This window comes from Tachysurus vachellii, chromosome 25 (genome assembly GCF_030014155.1).
Source record: "Tachysurus vachellii isolate PV-2020 chromosome 25, HZAU_Pvac_v1, whole genome shotgun sequence".
Lineage (NCBI taxonomy): Eukaryota > Metazoa > Chordata > Actinopteri > Siluriformes > Bagridae > Tachysurus > Tachysurus vachellii.
Window position 1 is genome coordinate 14,464,078 of NC_083484.1, and position 17,500 is coordinate 14,481,577.

General features: G+C 43.1%; 1 protein-coding gene across 11 annotated transcripts in view; it reads left to right on the top strand.

Moving 5' to 3' along the window:
- The window catches only part of satb1b (SATB homeobox 1b), a 52,109-nt gene that overhangs the window by 18,723 nt on the left and 15,886 nt on the right, over positions 1-17,500 (top strand). For 5 of the 11 annotated variants that reach the window (XM_060861399.1, XM_060861395.1, XM_060861402.1 and 2 more), the window contains exons 6-12: positions 4,584-4,695; positions 6,273-6,350; positions 8,279-8,730; positions 11,904-12,116; positions 13,030-13,095; positions 13,815-13,886; positions 14,813-14,989. In XM_060861399.1, coding sequence (XP_060717382.1) covers positions 4,584-4,695; positions 6,273-6,350; positions 8,279-8,730; positions 11,904-12,116; positions 13,030-13,095; positions 13,815-13,886; positions 14,813-14,989 — 1,170 coding nt within the window. The remainder of the gene's footprint in view (positions 1-4,583; positions 4,696-6,272; positions 6,351-8,278; positions 8,731-11,903; positions 12,117-13,029; positions 13,096-13,814; positions 13,887-14,812; positions 14,990-17,500) is intronic. The other 6 variants (XM_060861398.1, XM_060861405.1, XM_060861401.1 and 3 more) reach the window with 2 other exon arrangements.

The following is a 17,500-nucleotide window of genomic DNA, read 5'->3' on the forward strand; positions in this document are numbered from 1 at the left end:
TCTCCTTTGTCGCATCGACGATTCCATCGTCTCACCAGTGAAGACCGGTCCACCGTTATAGAAGACGATATTAACGATACCGTGTTAGAACAAGGCCATTTTATAATCGACCAATCAGAATGGAGAACTCGCTGGAGCTGCACCGTGGTGTAAACATTCCAGCATATGCTTTCTGTAAGTCGCAGCACATGCCAGAGGGCAATAAACTGCGCCTTGTAGTCTGGAAATTAGGGTAATCTCCAGTCCCCCCACACCCCCACTCCCTACTCTAAACCCCTCCCTTTTGGGGCAGTTATAGTCATGATGAATGTAAGTTATTGTTGGGGGAAAAACAATAGAGGGACAGGAAGAATCTTTGTTATGTGTTCAGGGCAGAAGGGTCCCACTTGTCTTTTTTCAATTTCAATAAATACTGCACTCGCCCTCTATTCCTCCTTTTCTATAGCGAGTGCGCTGCTGTTGAAGTGTTTTATAAGAGAGAGCAGTTTTTGTCAGCGGACACATGAGAGAGCTATTCTTTCCCTACCTGTGTGTGTGTGTGTGTGTGTGTGTGTGTGTGTGTGTGTGTGTGTGTGTGTGTGTGTGTGCGTGTGTGTTAACAATGTCCGGCTAAAGGAATGTCTAAGTCTCAAATTGTTCATTTCTTCCACGTCTTAATGAATGACACTTAACATGAATACATGAATTAACACACACACACACACACACACACACACACACACTCACACACACACACAATTTCTCCATCACTGTTTTTTTATTTTGGTTGCCAGGTCTTTTGAATTCACTCGACACCTCACAGAGTCGCAGACACGTCACGATCGTTAAGACCGATTCTTTCACACACACACACATTTTATATATTACCCGGCTTTATCGTCAGGAATTTGTCCTGGTGAGCGCTTACACATTAAACATATCTAATAAACACGTACAGATGGATTAAATAGCAGCAGGCGGTAAATTTAGCGTGCAGTAAATGGAACCGTCACAGCTTGTTTCTGAACACAGAGATAGACCGCAGGTATACGTTTACGTAGAGACATATTAGAGAGAAGACGTCGTTCTACAGTGAACACCGCGTCATGAAGCCACGCTTTAGTCTTTGTCTTCATCTGGAATCAAAGTGTTGTACCCAGGGGCGCCACTAGCAATTTTGGGCCCTATGAAAGAAAATGAGACTGGGCCCCCACCACTCCCATTTCGCACCAAACATACAAGCCTCTGGGGGCCCCAAAAGGGCGTGGGCCCTTAGAATCATCCTAACTTTTCCCCCCTTAGTGGCGCCCCTGGTTGTACCATTAATGGACCTATTAATTCAGAATAGAAATTGATATTATGAATCGTTAGCTAGCTTGGAATGTTAGCTAGACATGACGTTAGATCATCTGACGTGTAAAATTTAAGCAAATAAATAAATATTATCAAATTTCTTCACTGAGTTTAATATGTACGAAGCCTCGTCCAAAAAGCTCCTGAAGCCCAAAAGAGGCTCTCGCATGTGAGATTTGAGCTCGCAACCTCCCAAACAACTTCGACAGCCGACGCACCGGAGCACGCACAGCTCAGCATATTTACGGCACATGATTGGCAACTTTTATAGGATTAACTTGTCCTTGATATTCAGGATGTTAATCCTCGCACACAGCGAGGAAGGTTAACAAACAGAGTATCGGGAGAATTAACCGGCGCTGGAGCCGAGGGAGCGAGAGGCTTAGAAAGAGCTCTTTTGTCCGTCGTTTTGTCGAGCGTTTCGATTTATTTCCCCACAGCCCTTTTTTTAATGCGTCTGGCCTTCGAATGCCTCACACTCAAGAACACGTCGAGTGTTCAGGTTGCTCCGCAGACGGTTAACTGTGATCAGGGGCTGCGCTAGCAATTTTGGGCCCTATGAAAGAAAATGAGACTGGGCCCCATACCACACCCATTTTGCACCAAACATACAAGCCTCTGGGGGCCCCAAAAGTGCGTGGGCCCTTAGAATCGTCCTAACATTTTCCCCCTTAGTATCACCCCTGACTGTGATACGGACGTCACACCTTTAGGTCAGCTCCGGCTCACGAGACTCTTCCATGTGTAAGTGAGATTAACCCCACCTCTATTGGCACTGAAGAAGCTGTAATTAAGACACGGTGGGGAACGGAGAAGCGAGAGGCTGCCCACACAAAGAGGAACCAGCAGAAAGAAAGAAAGAAAGAAAAAGAGAAAAGCGAGGGCAGAAAGCGGCAGAGCAGGACGCGACACATTTTCGTTCCAAGCAGATCGTTGATGGTGATAGTGCCCTAGCGAGACTTCCTGGTCTCGCTGATAACGCCTGAAGATGCTTATCATTTAAAGGGCCTCGGCCTCTTTCCAATCACCTGCAGACGAAGGTCATTCTCGACCCGAGCGTCGTTTCGTTGTGACCCGCATCAGACGTGCAATGCGTCCACGTGCTCGGGCGACACGAGAAGCGTGATTAATGACAGCATTTATTCTAACATCTGTGTCAAAAGCGGAAGGCTGCGAAGGAGGGGAGAGACGGATGCGTCACAGCGGCCCACACAACAGGCTCGGCTGTCAGCCGAATGAAAGATTCGGTGCGTTTTTAGCCTAATTATTTGCACACCTTTTTCAATCGGTCGACGCATAAATCTTCATTCCGGCCCCGTTTGTTGATCATCCTGCTGCAGCGTGGATGATTTTTTTTTTTTTTACCCCAAACATCTGATAAAGAAGAGCGTGCAAGAGGAAGAGTAGGAGGAGACTCTCTTTTCATTTTTGACTGCACCTTTTTCCTCGTTCTCGTCATCTCCCATCTCCCCCAGCTGTGCGCACACTAGCCATAAAGGTTAATCGTCCCGCTCAAGCGTTCGCAGCAGCCTCGGTCTTTACTGAGCCGTTACTCCGCCATCCTGTCCGTCCTGAATCTCCTGCTCTCAGAGTCAGACAACATCCCCAGTGCAAGTTTGTGCCATTATCATGTCCTGATGACCCCAGACCCCATGCCTGCATGCGCTGCGTTTAAAAAAAAAAAATGTAAAAAAGTGCGTAGAAAGAGCAGCTTGAGTCGACGGTCCGCGAAGACGGAGGCGTGTCTGTCCCTGGGCGCTCGTATTCTCTCTCTCCGAAAATGATAAAGCTGCTAGACCTGTAATTTCCAAACAGATGGTTTCCTGCTTTGAATATTTATACCAATCAGGGCAGATTCTCATATCTGTGTGTGGGACTGAGCCCGGGGCTGTTAAGGTGTTAAGTGTTGAGGCTTAATGAAACAGAATTTGTAAGGAATGCGTCAGAATGAAAAGGAACACCGCTGAACACGGGTGAGAGGAGCAGCTCTCGCTGTGTGGCCTCTCCAACCTCCACGCTGGCTTTTTAGAGCAGCCTGGCAGTGCGACTCACATTAGCGCAGGCCAGAAATCCCCCAAGCGTCATCTGTTCAGATATCTGGATAGTAAATCTTCCTGTATACAAGACTGCTGTGTTTTTTTTTTTTTCTCTTTATCTCAACGAATTGCCCGAGCCGGAAAGCCGATAGTCAGTTCCGTGGTATATATCGAATACCTCCGGATTCTACGCCAGTGCTGCAGAAATCTTGATTCTGATTGGTCGATTGATTTTACAGAGCAGTAGCTTGTTCTAATATGCTGTCGTTTCTGTACTTTAGCCGTAGCAAACAGTTTATTGTTTGCTAATAACCGCATGCCCTCGCCGTGTTATTCTGCTCTGGAGTCAGTTACAGCGGCCCTCACACTCACGGGTCATTACAGACAAAACACCGGACCTCACCGTCTGGTCCTGAGCACTGATGTTTACAGTGTCCTCCTCCCTCTCTTCTATCTCTCCCTATCACTCTTTTTCTTTCTCTTTCCCTGTCTCACTCTTTCTCTTTCTCTCTCTCTGTCTCCCTCCCTCTTTCTATTACTCTCCCTCTGCATCTCTTTCTGTCACTCTGTCTTTCTCTCTCTCTCTCTCTCTCTCTCTCTCTCTCTCTCTCTCTCTCTCTCTGTCCCCCTCTCAACCCCTCCCTCTCTCTCTGTCCCCCTCTCAACCCCATTCTCTCTCTCTCTCTCTCTCTCTCTCTCTCTCTCTCTCTCTCTCTCTCTCTCTCTCTCTGTCCCCCTCTCAACCCCCCCTTCTCTCTCTGTCCCACTCTCAACCCCATTCTCTCTCTCTGTCTCTCTCTCTCTGTCCCTCTCTCAACCCCATTCTCTCTCTATCTATCTATCTCTCTATCCTTCTCTCTCTCTCTCTCTACTCTCTGTTTCTCTCTCTCTCCCTCTCTCTCTCTCCCCCCCTCTCCTCCTGTCTCTTTCCCTGTCTTTGCCTCTGTCTCTCTCTGTCTTGTTTTTTCTCTCTTTCTCTCGCTCTTCCCCCTCCCCTCCCCTCTTTCTCTCTGTCCCCCCGTCCCCCTTTCTCTCTTTATGTCTCTGTCTCTCTCTTTCTGTCTCTCTGTCCCCGTCTCACCCCCCCTTATCTCTGTACCCCTCTCTCCCTCTGTCTCTCTTTCTGTCTCTCACTGTCTTTCTCTCGCTATGTCCCCCTCTCACCCTCTCTCTCTCTCTCTCCCTCTGTCTCTCTCTCTCCCTCTGTCTTTACAGAGCATGATCTCCTCCATCGTGAACAGCACTTACTATGCAAATGTGTCTGCGGCGAAGTGTCAGGAATTTGGTCGTTGGTATAAACATTTCAAGAAGACAAAAGATATGATGGGTAAGTCAAACCGACACGCGTCCTCTCTCTCTTACACCTGACACTCACGCTTTTATTTATTCTTTTTTTTTTTTATGCACATGCTATATTTTTCATCAACACATCAGTTACTGTTGTAATGTCACTTCCTGGTGCTTCGTTAACAGAAAACAGGACAGTGATGGAAAAAATAAAGAAATAAATTTTTTTTAAAAACTTTCAATTCACTAAACAAAGGTTGCATCTGCTGCATTACGTAGCCAATACATTTACAGCTCACGTGAATTTGACAGCTCACGTGAATGATCCCAGTTCAGACATTCCACGATTTCATCACAGAAACGAACTCGATTACCGAGCGCACAACGATATTACAGTAGAAGGAGTTTCCAATTTTTTAAAATATGACCATGGATATTTTCTGCAGATTCTGGTCGAGACGCGTCGTGTGACATCGTCACGTCACACGTTCATTTAAAACGATCTTCTACATTCGTGCATCAGACATGACTTTAACTCATATTAGGGGCTTAAACGAAGAATCCTGCGCATCAAAGTTTGCCATTTAAAGTAAAAAAAAACACAAAATTGATCGAAATTAACAAATCAGAACAACAAAAAAAAGTTCACCTTTCTGCAGGGACAGAGTTTAAAAAACCGACGGTGTTAAAACGTCTCTGAGTTCTCTGTAGCAGCGTAAAACCTCTGCTTTAACTACGTATGTTTTATTATTTTCACTCCTGTGCTTTTAATTTTTTTTTAATTTTTGTTCTAATGCAAATAAAACTGTTTGATGTTGTAAATATTATGTCTACTATTTAAAAAAAATGTACATAAATCTATAATTAACACTGAAAAGGAAAAAAATATACAAGTAATTATAATTGTATATTAAATAATAATATATTATCTCATAATTATATATATATATATATATATATATATATATATATATATATATATATATATATATATATATAAAAATATATATATAGTACAAAACATTACCAGGTTTTAAAATAATGGGGGAAAAAAATTATTTTATTATATATTATATGATTATATATATTATATATTATCACATTATTCACAAAGTTATTATATATATATTATAATTATATTTCAATTTTCTGACTTTTATTTCACATCCAAAAAAAGCTTTTTAATTATTTTAAAATATAATCTTTTTTTTAATTGTGTTTACATTTTCAAATCAGATGCTTTCACGTCATTATTTAAAAAAAATCTTCCCCTTCTCCTCCAAAAAAAAAAAAAATAATTCTATGTCGGAGTGGATTGGAATATTTATTCCCAGCTCCAATATATAAGATAAAATAATAATAATGCCTGCAGTCGGGACGTGCTGCTTAACGTTCGTTACACACCCAAAAAACCCACAAACACCTTTTGAGGTTAGTCACACTGACATGTTTAATCTCCTGCCGGGCTGCTCGATCTAACATCTGCCCCCCTTTCTCCGCCCCCTCCCCCTTACCGTGCACACGTGCCCGTGCCGACCCACTAACACTTTCTGTCTCTCTCCACACCTGTGTGTGTGCGTGCGTGCGTGTGTGTGTGTTGTGTGTCGACATGCGCAGTCGTGCGCCAACCCTCCCAGCTGGAGGGCTACCTGGGGACGTGCGTCCTCCACGACAGCCCACGTGCCACCGCAGTAGGTAGGTCACGTGACACAGATGCACAGATGGTCACTCCCCTTACGACTCAATCATCACTCAGTCATGACAGTGGGCGGAGATTTATGTTTTCTGCCTCGGAGCGGCACACCGTGCAGGATAACGATGCTCCGGAGGCACACGAGACATTTAACCCGCAGTGCCACAATTAGCAAAGAGGGGTTTAAACTAGCACACGCGGGCACAGAGTTGTCTACGAGAACGGTTTAGATGAGAACGGTGTGAACTGGGCCTCTTTAAGGTTGTGTTAAGTGTGGGGGAGGAGTGTGTGTGTGTGTGTGTGTGTGTGTGAGAGAGAGACAGAGAGAGAGAGAGAGAGAGCTGTCTGGCTGAGCAGCAATGAAGAGAGATAGAGTGTTGCTGTTCTCTTGGGCCTCTCTCAGACCCCCAACACCCCCCCCCCCCTTCTCCCACCCTCTCTCTCCCACATTCCCTCCACTATTGTACGACTAATCCCAACTCACTCAGCGCCAGATTCCACAGAAGGAATTCCCGTTCTGTGTCTGCTTCAGCACGGCCTTCAAACACTTCGCTCCATCCTTTCAATTTGCATCTATATATTTATATGTGTGTGTGTGTGTGTGTCTGTGTGTGTGTTGGCCCCCAGCACTTTTTAGAACGATTATAAAAAAGGGAATGCAAAGGCGCACCGTAACATCAGACTGCCGGAATGAGGGGGATTATGAGAAAGCTTTGATTATTATTGAGCCCCATCCTTTTTTTTTTCACTCCCACTGAAAGGAACAGCAGCGGCTCCCTTTGTGTTCGCTGTCACTAAACACCCAAGCTTGTGTTCCCGTGATTATTGTATAGGTATCTGGACAGATTCCATGCTCTTAATCTGTGTTTATCTCTTGATGAGTTGCCATAATGCACTTTTCTTCTTCTTTTTTTTTTTTTTTTTTTTTTTTAGAAAATCTCCTGAAAGATTTTTTTATTGCGTGACTTTCGCATTTTTCATGTACGCATACGTAGGTGTCTTTAATTTCTCCTGATTTAAACAAATCCTTTTAAACGAATGCGCCCCGAATGTCTGGAGGAGCCGTGACGCCACGGCCTCGCGCTTAAAACTCGGCGCTCACAACGGACCTTTTCATTTTCGGATTTTCCAGCTCGTTGTTTTTGCGAGCTCGCGCACGTCAATTAAAAAGGGCTGAGATATTTATAACAGTAAATACCATCAACAGTACCAAATAGATGCCTTATTCTCCCGGTCATGTTAGGGCTGGCCCAAGCGCGAGGGCTTGTCCGTGAGACTCGAGCTCCTACAAACCCCTCCTCCAGCTATATTTATCCTGAAAATTTCATATTAGCCAGCTTGCGTTCCTGAAAATTAGGAGCATAAAGGGCAATTCAGGCGCTCTGCTCCTCGGCCGTACACACGTACAGCCTGTTGTTGTTGCCCACATGATCGGGTCATGGACGCTCTAAACTAATTTGGGAAGCTGCCAACTTGCAGGTCATGAGTCCTTTTTGTGATGCTTCTTGATCAACACATGCGGCTTATACAGATAAAAAGTGGTTTTAACCGTTGTTGAAGGGAATTCTTCAGATGTCTTTGCTGGATTTCTGATCTCACCTACACTAAGCTTGTTGTAGGTCTTGTAGCACCTGAATAAACGATTAGCATTGACGCCGCTTGCTTTCCTCTCGGTCTCTGAATATGTTTGGAAGTTCCAGCTCACTAGCAGCTTCTTCCCATCACACCTCACCTAATAACCGAAGTGCTTCCTTCCTCCACATCCTTTGCGTCTCTTAACTACGGTCAACTTAAACTTGTTTTCCACATGCGAATGTCACGCGAGCTTAGCTATTAAGCGATTAGAGGGGTTATTGATTTTATACCTTACAAAGATCTAACTATTAGAAGCAATAACGCTTCTCTCTCTCTTACTCTCTATGTCTTCTAGCCGACTTGGATGGTTTATCAGACCTCTCGCCACCCGGCACCAACCACCTGAGCTTCAGTCAGCAGCCCATCCCGGGCAGCACGGCCGAGCAGCCGCCGTCCCCAGTTCCCCTGGCCCACAGTGGCCAGGCTCCAGGCCGTGCCCAGCTTCCCGGTCTCCACCCGGGCTTGGTGTCTAGCCCCATTAGTCCTCAGCTGGTCAACCAACAGATTGTAATGGCGCAGATCCTGAACCAGCAGTATGCCGTGAACCGGCTCCTGGCGCAGCAGTCCTTGAACCAGCAGTATCTGAACCACCCGCCGGTCAGCCGGGCTCTCAGCAAGCCCCTGGATACGCAGGTGTCCTCCAACACAGAGGTCTCCAACGAGATCTACCAGTGGGTGAGGGACGAGCTGAAGAGGGCCGGGATCTCGCAGGCCGTGTTCGCTCGAGTTGCGTTCAACAGGACTCAGGTACAACACATTTCCCGGATTTATAGTTACTATGACTACAAAGATTACACAACTGACCCCAGGCATTGAGTTCAAACTGTCTAGAAACTAATCAGTATTTAAGGTCAAGGTCAATGTCAAGACAAGTGTCTAGTGAGTTAGGACCTTTTAAGGAAGCACAAATATTTTCCTAAAGCCTGAAATCTCCAGATTCAGAACTTCCTTGCTAGTGATTAGCTTGTTATTTGATCGCAAGGACCTTTGTAAAGCAAGATAAGCTCAATATAAAGACCAAGACTTTCGATGCCACTGCTCGATAGTCCAAGCTTTCAACAGATTTCAGGTATTCACTGAGGAGAAAAAAAGAAGCAAAGCTGGGAGTGTTAGCTAATGGACTTGGAGGTATTTACATAGCCAGCTAAGTATCCAGCTGATACTTCTCAGTACTTAGCTGGCTAGAATCTGTTTTGGCTGAATTATCTGGATAACTGATGACTCATTATTTGTTCCTCATTAAGTTTTCCCAACCAAATTTTGTCACAGGTGATTAATCATGACAATTATGGATTATATATTTTTTTCTCATCCTCGTTAAAAACTAAACCTAGAATTAGTCGCAGAAGCATTCGGTGTGAACGGAAATTTGCTTACAGACGAATCACGTAGGGGGGGCACGGTGGCTTAGTGGTTAGCATGTTCGCCTCACACCTCCAGGGTCGGGGTTCGATTCCCGCCTCCACCTTGTGTGTGTGGAGTTTGCATGTTCTCCCCGTGCCTCGGGGGTTTCCTCCGGGTACTCCGGTTTCCTCCCCTGGTCCAAAGACATGCATGGTAGGTTGATTGGCATCTCTGGAAAATTGTCCGTAGTGTGTGAATGAGAGTGTGAGTGCCCTGTGATGGGTTGGCACTCCGTCCAGGGTGTATCCTGCCTTGATGCCCGATGACGCCTGAGATAGGCACAGGCTCCCCGTGACCCGAGGTAGTTCGGATAAGCGTTAGAAAATGAGTGAGAGTGAGAGTGAGTGAATCATGTAGATTTTTTATGATTTGAAGAAACTTGTTTCTTTTACAGAGATGAATCAAGTTTGCATTCTGGAAATTCCTGGGTCATTCTTGTAAATCTATATCTGTACAATCAGACTGTCGTCGGTTTGATGCCGAAACGCGTCACGTACTGTAGGCATATAAACACAGCAGACACATCAAGGACATTAATTCCAGGTTTCTGTTGTTGACTGTGAAACTCTTTTGTTGACAGTTGGAACGCTGAATCATTCTCTGCTAGAAAAGCTCTGCTCCATACATCAGCTATGACATGTTTGCCTGATGCATGTCACTACAAGTAGGCCACATTACGCTAATCACTCTTCTCTGGTAACAAACGATGGAATGCTCTTGGAGATGGAAGCTCCATGTTGGTTGTTGTGGGAATAAACACACAAGGCTAGACTGTTGTCACGGAGAACAGGATGGAATGAGGGAGATAGATGTGCAAGCCAGGACCTGGAGGACTTGGATTAACTCACTATCCCGATTGGATATCCCAACTCATGATCTGCAGTTTGATCATCTGTAAAGGAAATAAAAGATATTCATATATTCCGTTTTTAAGAAGTGATTAGCAGAGACATGTTTCGGGTTGCCGGCTAAAACTATTTGCTGAGGAAGAAAAATTCCAGCTTCAAGACAGAGCAGTGACTGACTTTACAACGTCAGACGCTACTATATAAGCAAGTCTTTACGAGGGACATAGCAAAGTGGTTAAACCTGACACTAGACTGGTGAATTTGAGCTATGAGGAAGTAGATAAAAAAAAACAAAAAAAAAAACACATTCTTTACTGACATTGAATAAATTGATGTTTTCATCAGGTACTGTATGTAGCTATGTGTAAATATAATGCGGGTCATGCTACACAGGCTGGCTAATTCTGAAGCCATTTTACTAGCCATTCTAATTAGCATTACCGTACGCAGGTATGTGGAATCACTGACAATGCGATAGTGCTTTAGTTTTTTCTTTTCTTTCCACAAATTGTATTCATTAGGACTAACTTTGGTGCTTGGACCCCTAAACATAAGTACTATGTAAATGTAGGTTTCACCACTCACTCTCTCACTCATTTTCTACCGCTTATCCAAACTTATACCTCGGGTCACGGGGAGCCTGTGCCTCAGGCGTCATTGGGCATCAAGGCAGGATACACCCTGGACGGAGTGCCAACCCATCGCAGGGCACACACACACACACACTCTTATTCACTCACGCAATCACACACTACGGACAATTTTCCGGGGGAGGAAACCGGAGTACCCGGAGGAAACCCCCGAGGCACGGGGAGAACATGCAAACTCCACACACACAAGGCGGAGGTGGGAATCGAATCCCCAACCCTGGAGGTGTGAGGCGAACGTGCTAACCACTAAGCCACCGTGCCCCCCCTAGGCTTCACCAATTTACCAAAATATAAATCTAAAATAAATAAATAAATAATCATAGACCCACTAGCTATGTGCCACAGACCCCATGCTAAGAATCTCTTGTCTACATCTGTGCTTAGCTAGCTAACTAGTTTGCCATAGATTTTTGCATTACGTTAGCTGCCACTTCAACTTTAGCCAAGTTAGCAATGTTTCCTGGGTAACTAAACTAAGGGACTGGGACAACACAATGAGGCTTTTAGTTGCTTCAAACGATCATGTTCACCCCTTAACCTGGCTCTCCATCACTGCATGGGGATCCCAAACCCAGTCACCTTTAAACTAAAGTCGTTTTATCAGCCCCTCTCTACTAGCATTGGAGGTAATATCAGAAAGATGTTCAGTGTAGCTCAGGGAAACTGTTTTTCAACGCTGTGTGACTTTGAAGACTTGTGAAATTGTTAAGGATCTACCGTAATGTGTGGAGCGTGAACATCCTTTTTCCCCGCAAACTGGCAGGCACTGCTATTATTCTACACTATAAGAGATCCAGTGACGTTTTTTCCACGGGGCACTTATTATATTTATTGTGCACTCTTCTGCAGCTGTTTAATAAAGAGTGCTTGTAGCATGTCACAGCGTTGATGTGAAGAAGCGCAGCAGAGTTTAGAGCAGTCGTAAATTACGGAATTATTGCAAGCGTTTGTACATTTTTCCCATGACACATTCTCATGATCTTTCTTAGAGTCGATTCTCTGTGCCTGTTTCTCCCAGGGATTGTTATCAGAGATCCTAAGGAAAGAGGAAGACCCTAAAACGGCATCTCAGTCCCTGCTGGTGAACCTGAGGGCCATGCAAAACTTCCTGCAGCTTCCCGAGGCCGAGCGAGACCGTATCTACCAGGAGGAGAGGGAGAGGAGTTTAACAGCGGCGTCATCCATGGGCCCAGCGCCGCTTATTAACACTCCTCCATCACGCCCCGTCCAGGTAACTGTCTGATTCATACATTAATAATATACTGAGGCAGCACACGTAACACACTCGTTATACTTCTATTACATTCTGTTTACTGATGCAAAATTCACTCATGTACATTATTATGTGAAGAACACTTGTGCGAAACGTTTAGCCATAAACGTTAGCTGATTTTGCGTTCAGTGATGCTCTCAATACTTGAACTTGAAGACTTATATAATTATAACTAAACAGTAAATATGAAAATATGACACGTATCCAAATTTACCAGTAATGCAGCTCAGCCACTGCGGCTCATCCTCCTAATAAAACTCTTAAGATCATGAGGGCGGCAATACTTTTGTTCTAATCGAACCGCCTTTTGAAATTGTTTGAGAACTCGTTAATGAAACGGGCAACAAAATCTGTAATTGAAATAAATAACTTGACGGTGTATCGATTATAAAATCGAAGCAATTTGCGGCAGTTATATACAGATTTGTATCCGATCAGCCGAGCTACTGATTAGGGAACGTTCTTATACGCAAGTTTACAGAAAATCTTCGAACTATTCCCAACTTTCTGTGAATTCCACATTCATTGTGTAAATATTACAGAAGCTTTTGCTAGTAAAACCCTAGCGATCGTAGCTAAGCTACTCTGAAGTTTAGCATCACATCCGGAATACTTACACACGTTACACTGTACACATTCAAGCTAAATGAATAAAAATGTACTAACTTTCTCTCTACATGTCCACATGGTATGTAATGTGTTCCTTAGTGGACACAAAGACAGGCTTTTTATTCAGGACAAAACCTACTTCTCTTGTTCATTCACATTGAGATTTGCACAGTAGCAGAGGCTGGAACGCCGTCGATGTTCGCTCAAGTGTGTATGTGTGTGTGAATGTGTGTGTGTGTGTGAATGTGTGTGCTCAAACCAGAGTGTAGGAGTGAACCAGATGCTGCTTTCCAGTTCAGATCCCAGAATCAGCTGCTACTCCGACTCGGTTAGTTCAGCCGTTACTCTTGTTTATTTGGTTCATCAGGCATGCAAGATTCTGCACAGCCTTTTTTTAGACAGATTTCTTAGTCATGTCGCTGTTTTCGGTGTCCAAATTTTTAAATGTTAATGCATATGAACAGAAAATCCACTGTTGAGTAATAAGAAAAATATGTCACACGTATACACACATATACACACATGTGTTTGTGGCATCAACACTGTACACGTCTAATACATATATTAGCCTGATTTTCTACCTGTTGTTTCTCCGGCTGTCGAGATATTCCCATGCTAAAGATCGTCATTGTCGGACTTTCTGTCTGTCTGTACTTTTTTTTGTTTGTTTTTTTTTGTTTGTTTTTACAATCGTCATTAAAACGCCCATGTAACATGTATTTTAACTGCAAGTTTGTGCAAGTCCTTCCCCGAACGCTTAACGTACGATCGCAAGAAACGGCTCGACCTTAAAGCCGCTGCGACAGGACACGTATGAAAGTGCGAAAGTCTTCGATTCGAACAGACAGGAGTGTTGATAACGTTGATAATGTTCAGGAGAATCTGTGTCCTCTAAAGAGACATTAAGCCTATTAATCAGGAAGGGTGGCTCTTCATTTTAAATGTAGAGTGTCGTGAATATTAGATTAGTTTTGATTAAAATCGCACGGTCCGGAGAAGTTAAACACATTTAAATATCTGTGTGTATGTATGTGTGTGTGTGTGTAGCCTAGAAGAGAAGAATGTAACAACATCAGACCAGAGGACTGGAACCCGAGGATTCCAGTTGGGATATCTCCTGTGAGTAGGCTTTCAGTTCATGCTTTAAACCTAATATATAAAAAGAAAAGTAAAGAAATTTTATGAGGTTACACTGAGGCTGGACAGGACAATATTTATAGTGTGTGTGTGTGTGTGTGTGTGTGTGTGTGTGTGTGTGTGTTGTAAGGTTACATTACAGTTTATTATAATAAAATATCTTGAATCTATTCATATTTATCTAATTTGTTATTTTACAATTACAAGAAACCAAATCTTAAGATAATTAAACTGATCTCCAGACATTTTTTTTTTTTACTAATTTAAGATTTTAATTATTCGATTTTATTGACAGATAATTGAGATTCTATTTAAAAAATCTATTCAATTTAGAAACTACCGAAAAAATTTGCCAATAAAACAAAAGGTTCAAAAAGAATTAGTAAATAAATTTGAGTTGAATCAAGAGAGTTTTATTTGCTAAATGAAAATTGTGTACATTTTATTAGTATTTATTTTACCTTCTATTATTATTATTATTATTATTAATTTTATTTGTTAATTATATATACGTTTTATTTTAAATATTGAACATGCGGATGAAAGCAGTTTATAAAGTCTATAAATCCGGATCGTGCTGAAAGGTTTAGCAGTAAATAAATCAAAGCAAATGGACTCGTTATAATCCTAATTTTCTGAAGATTAGCATTGAAACGTCTCAAACGAAGATTAACGTTAAGCAAAAAAGTCAGCTTGCTTTGATTTGTTCTTGTAAAGCATTCCGGTAAAAGTAATCCGGGATTTGTTTGCCAGTTAGCGTGTATTTTATTTTTTTTTTTTCCACTTATTAGCCCGAGCGTTTCAATCTATTTTAATCTAGTAATAGAGATATTATATAGACTGATTGCTCTTGATTTTATGATACGATTGTAACTGAAACTCCACCCCCTCTATGCTGGATTGAGAAGGCGTCTCGGCTCCCTGCCCAGGTGAAGCCCCTTCCGCTGGCGTCCGAGTGGAACGGCAAGCAGGAAAGCTCTGTCCTGAACATCAGCTCGTCTATCTACGACGAGATCCAGCAGGAGATGAAGAGGGCCAAAGTGTCGCAGGCCATGTTCGCTAAGGTCGCCGCTTCCAAGAGCCAGGTATGAAATTTCTTTTGCTAAGTACTTCACAGCTGACCTGAAACAACACAGCAACGTTCATATTTTTATTAAATAAATTTACCTTTATGGCATTTGGCAGACACCCTTTTCGAGAGTGGCTTACATTTTATCCCATTTTATCTCAATAAATCAATCCACATGGTAGCGACGATGCTTCGGTGCATGCGGCCTGGGTGTTAGCAGGGATTAGCATTAACACTAGATCTTATTGTCAGTTCAAAATAAAACTGGTGGAAACTTCTCTTAAACACGCATACTGACTTTCTACGAGAGCTCTACTCATGTTCCATACACGTGACAGAAGAGGGTATTGGTCGAACACGTGTGGATTCATTTCGGTCGAGTAGAGTTTGCTTAATTTTGCGTTCATTTCTGCAATTGCAAAATCGTGAGTCAGGGAATGACCGAATTGTATCACTTTAAATCGTGAACCTGCGGAACTCCTACAATAGGTAGTACCGCTAGCATGAAATGTTGACCGCTAGCCTTGAATAATTAGCAAAGACACACAAGTTTCTGTTAGCATTCAGTAGCATTCTTTATATAATAAATAACTTTATATAATTATATAATAAATAACTTGAATGGCTGAATGATTTCTAAATTGGTCTTGAATGTAAGACAGGTGGTGTCATATAAGCTCTCGCTCTCAAATCTTTGACCTCAGAGACGTTTTGGTTTGTTTGATGTTTAATTCCAAATCAAAACGCTCCACGTTGCGTCTACCGAGAGGTCAGTTTTGAGTCACCGATCTCAAAACGTCTCATCCCCCCACCCCCCCACCCCCCACCTAAACGTCAACACCGAGCCACGACTACAAAGAGGCGAAGCAGCTCCTCTGTTAGAAAGCGAGATAAAAGAAAAGAAAGCAATCGCAGTTCACCCCAAAACACAGGCTGGTAATTTACGGCCATAATGACACAGTCTTTATTGTGGCCTTCTCGAACAGCAGACGATGTTTCAACGTTAAACAAACGTGTTTATATTGTCCTGTCTGTACTAAAGCCCACGCCATTATCTCACCAAGAGAACAAGCTACAGCTGAATACAGGCTTGTGTGCACCAAATTACCGCCTGATTCTCTCTATTAAAACTAATTAAAGAAACGGCAGCCGAGCCCCATTATTAAAGGTTTGGAATATCTGCGTGTACAGTCGAAGATTTTGCAGGATTGCGTTTGATGGCGAAAGGGGGGAAAAAAAAATGAGTGAAAAGCCCTAAATTATCTGGAAATATCGGAGGGTTGCTTTTTTTTCCGCTGATTGCGCTGATCATAGTGCCAGATACCTTTCTTTTCCCAAATTACAGTTTGATGCACAAACCACTGTTTTTGTTCGCGAGAGTTCAAAGCGGAGAAACGAAGGGAGGGGCGGCACAGAAAGACAAACCCAACCGGGCCGTTCGTCCCTGAGAACGTCTAGCTTGGAATTCCGGGAGAGAAGAAACAAGGCGCTATAGTTCCCGTGAACGTAGCCATGTCGGTTTCTCGATTCTGATTGGTCAGGAGGTGTTGATTAGTTTTCTGTAGGCTATGGGGTTCGCAGTAGTTCTCAGTGGTTCAGACGAACACGCTCACTGTAATCAGTTCAGCGTTTCTAGAGTAACTCGCAGGGATTTGTATGACGGACGCTCCGCGGAATCAAAGCCTAATAATAGACGGACTGACGAGTGCCCTTATTTAATTACGTTTAAGTGCTGAGGGAACGACTGCCAGCGATAACTTTAACTTGTTGCACAGATGTACCTATAAATGGATAAAAAGTCCAAGATGTTCTTGAAATCGAACAAAAGAAAAAAAACTGAAATCGGTGTTCACCTGCCTGTGTGTGTGTGTATGTGTTTGTAACTGAGTGTGAGTATGATGTGTGTGCCTACCTATATGTGTGTGTAACTCTGTACATTCATGTGTTCATCTGTGTGTATGATGTGTGTGCCTACTTATATGTATGTGTGTGTGTCTGTTTGTATCTGTGTACGTTCATGTGTTTATCTATGTGTGTGTGATGTGTGTATGCTTGCCTGTGTGCGTGTGTTTGTTTGTAACTGTGTACATTCATGTGTTTATCTGTGTGTATCTGTTTGTGCCTACATATGTATGTATTTGTAATTGTGTGCATTCTTGTGTGTTCATGTGTGTGTGAGTGTGTGTGTGCACCTGACTATGTGTATGTGTGCTTGTAATTGTACATTCTTAAGTTCATCTCTGTATGTGTGTGTGTGGGTGTGTGGTTATGTGTGTGTGGCTACCTATGTATGTCAGTTTGTATGTGTGAGTTTATTTTGTAATTGTGCGCATTCTTTGTGTGCGTGTGTGTGTGTTTGTCACTGTGTGCCTTCTTGTGTGTTCATCTCTCATTGTGTTTGTGTGTGTTATTGTGTACTTGTGTATGTGAAATGATGTGTATACAGTATGTATACATTGTGAGAGTGTGTTAGTGTGTGTCTTCCTGCGATGTCTTTCCGTCTGTCAGTGTGTATACGTGTCTCTGT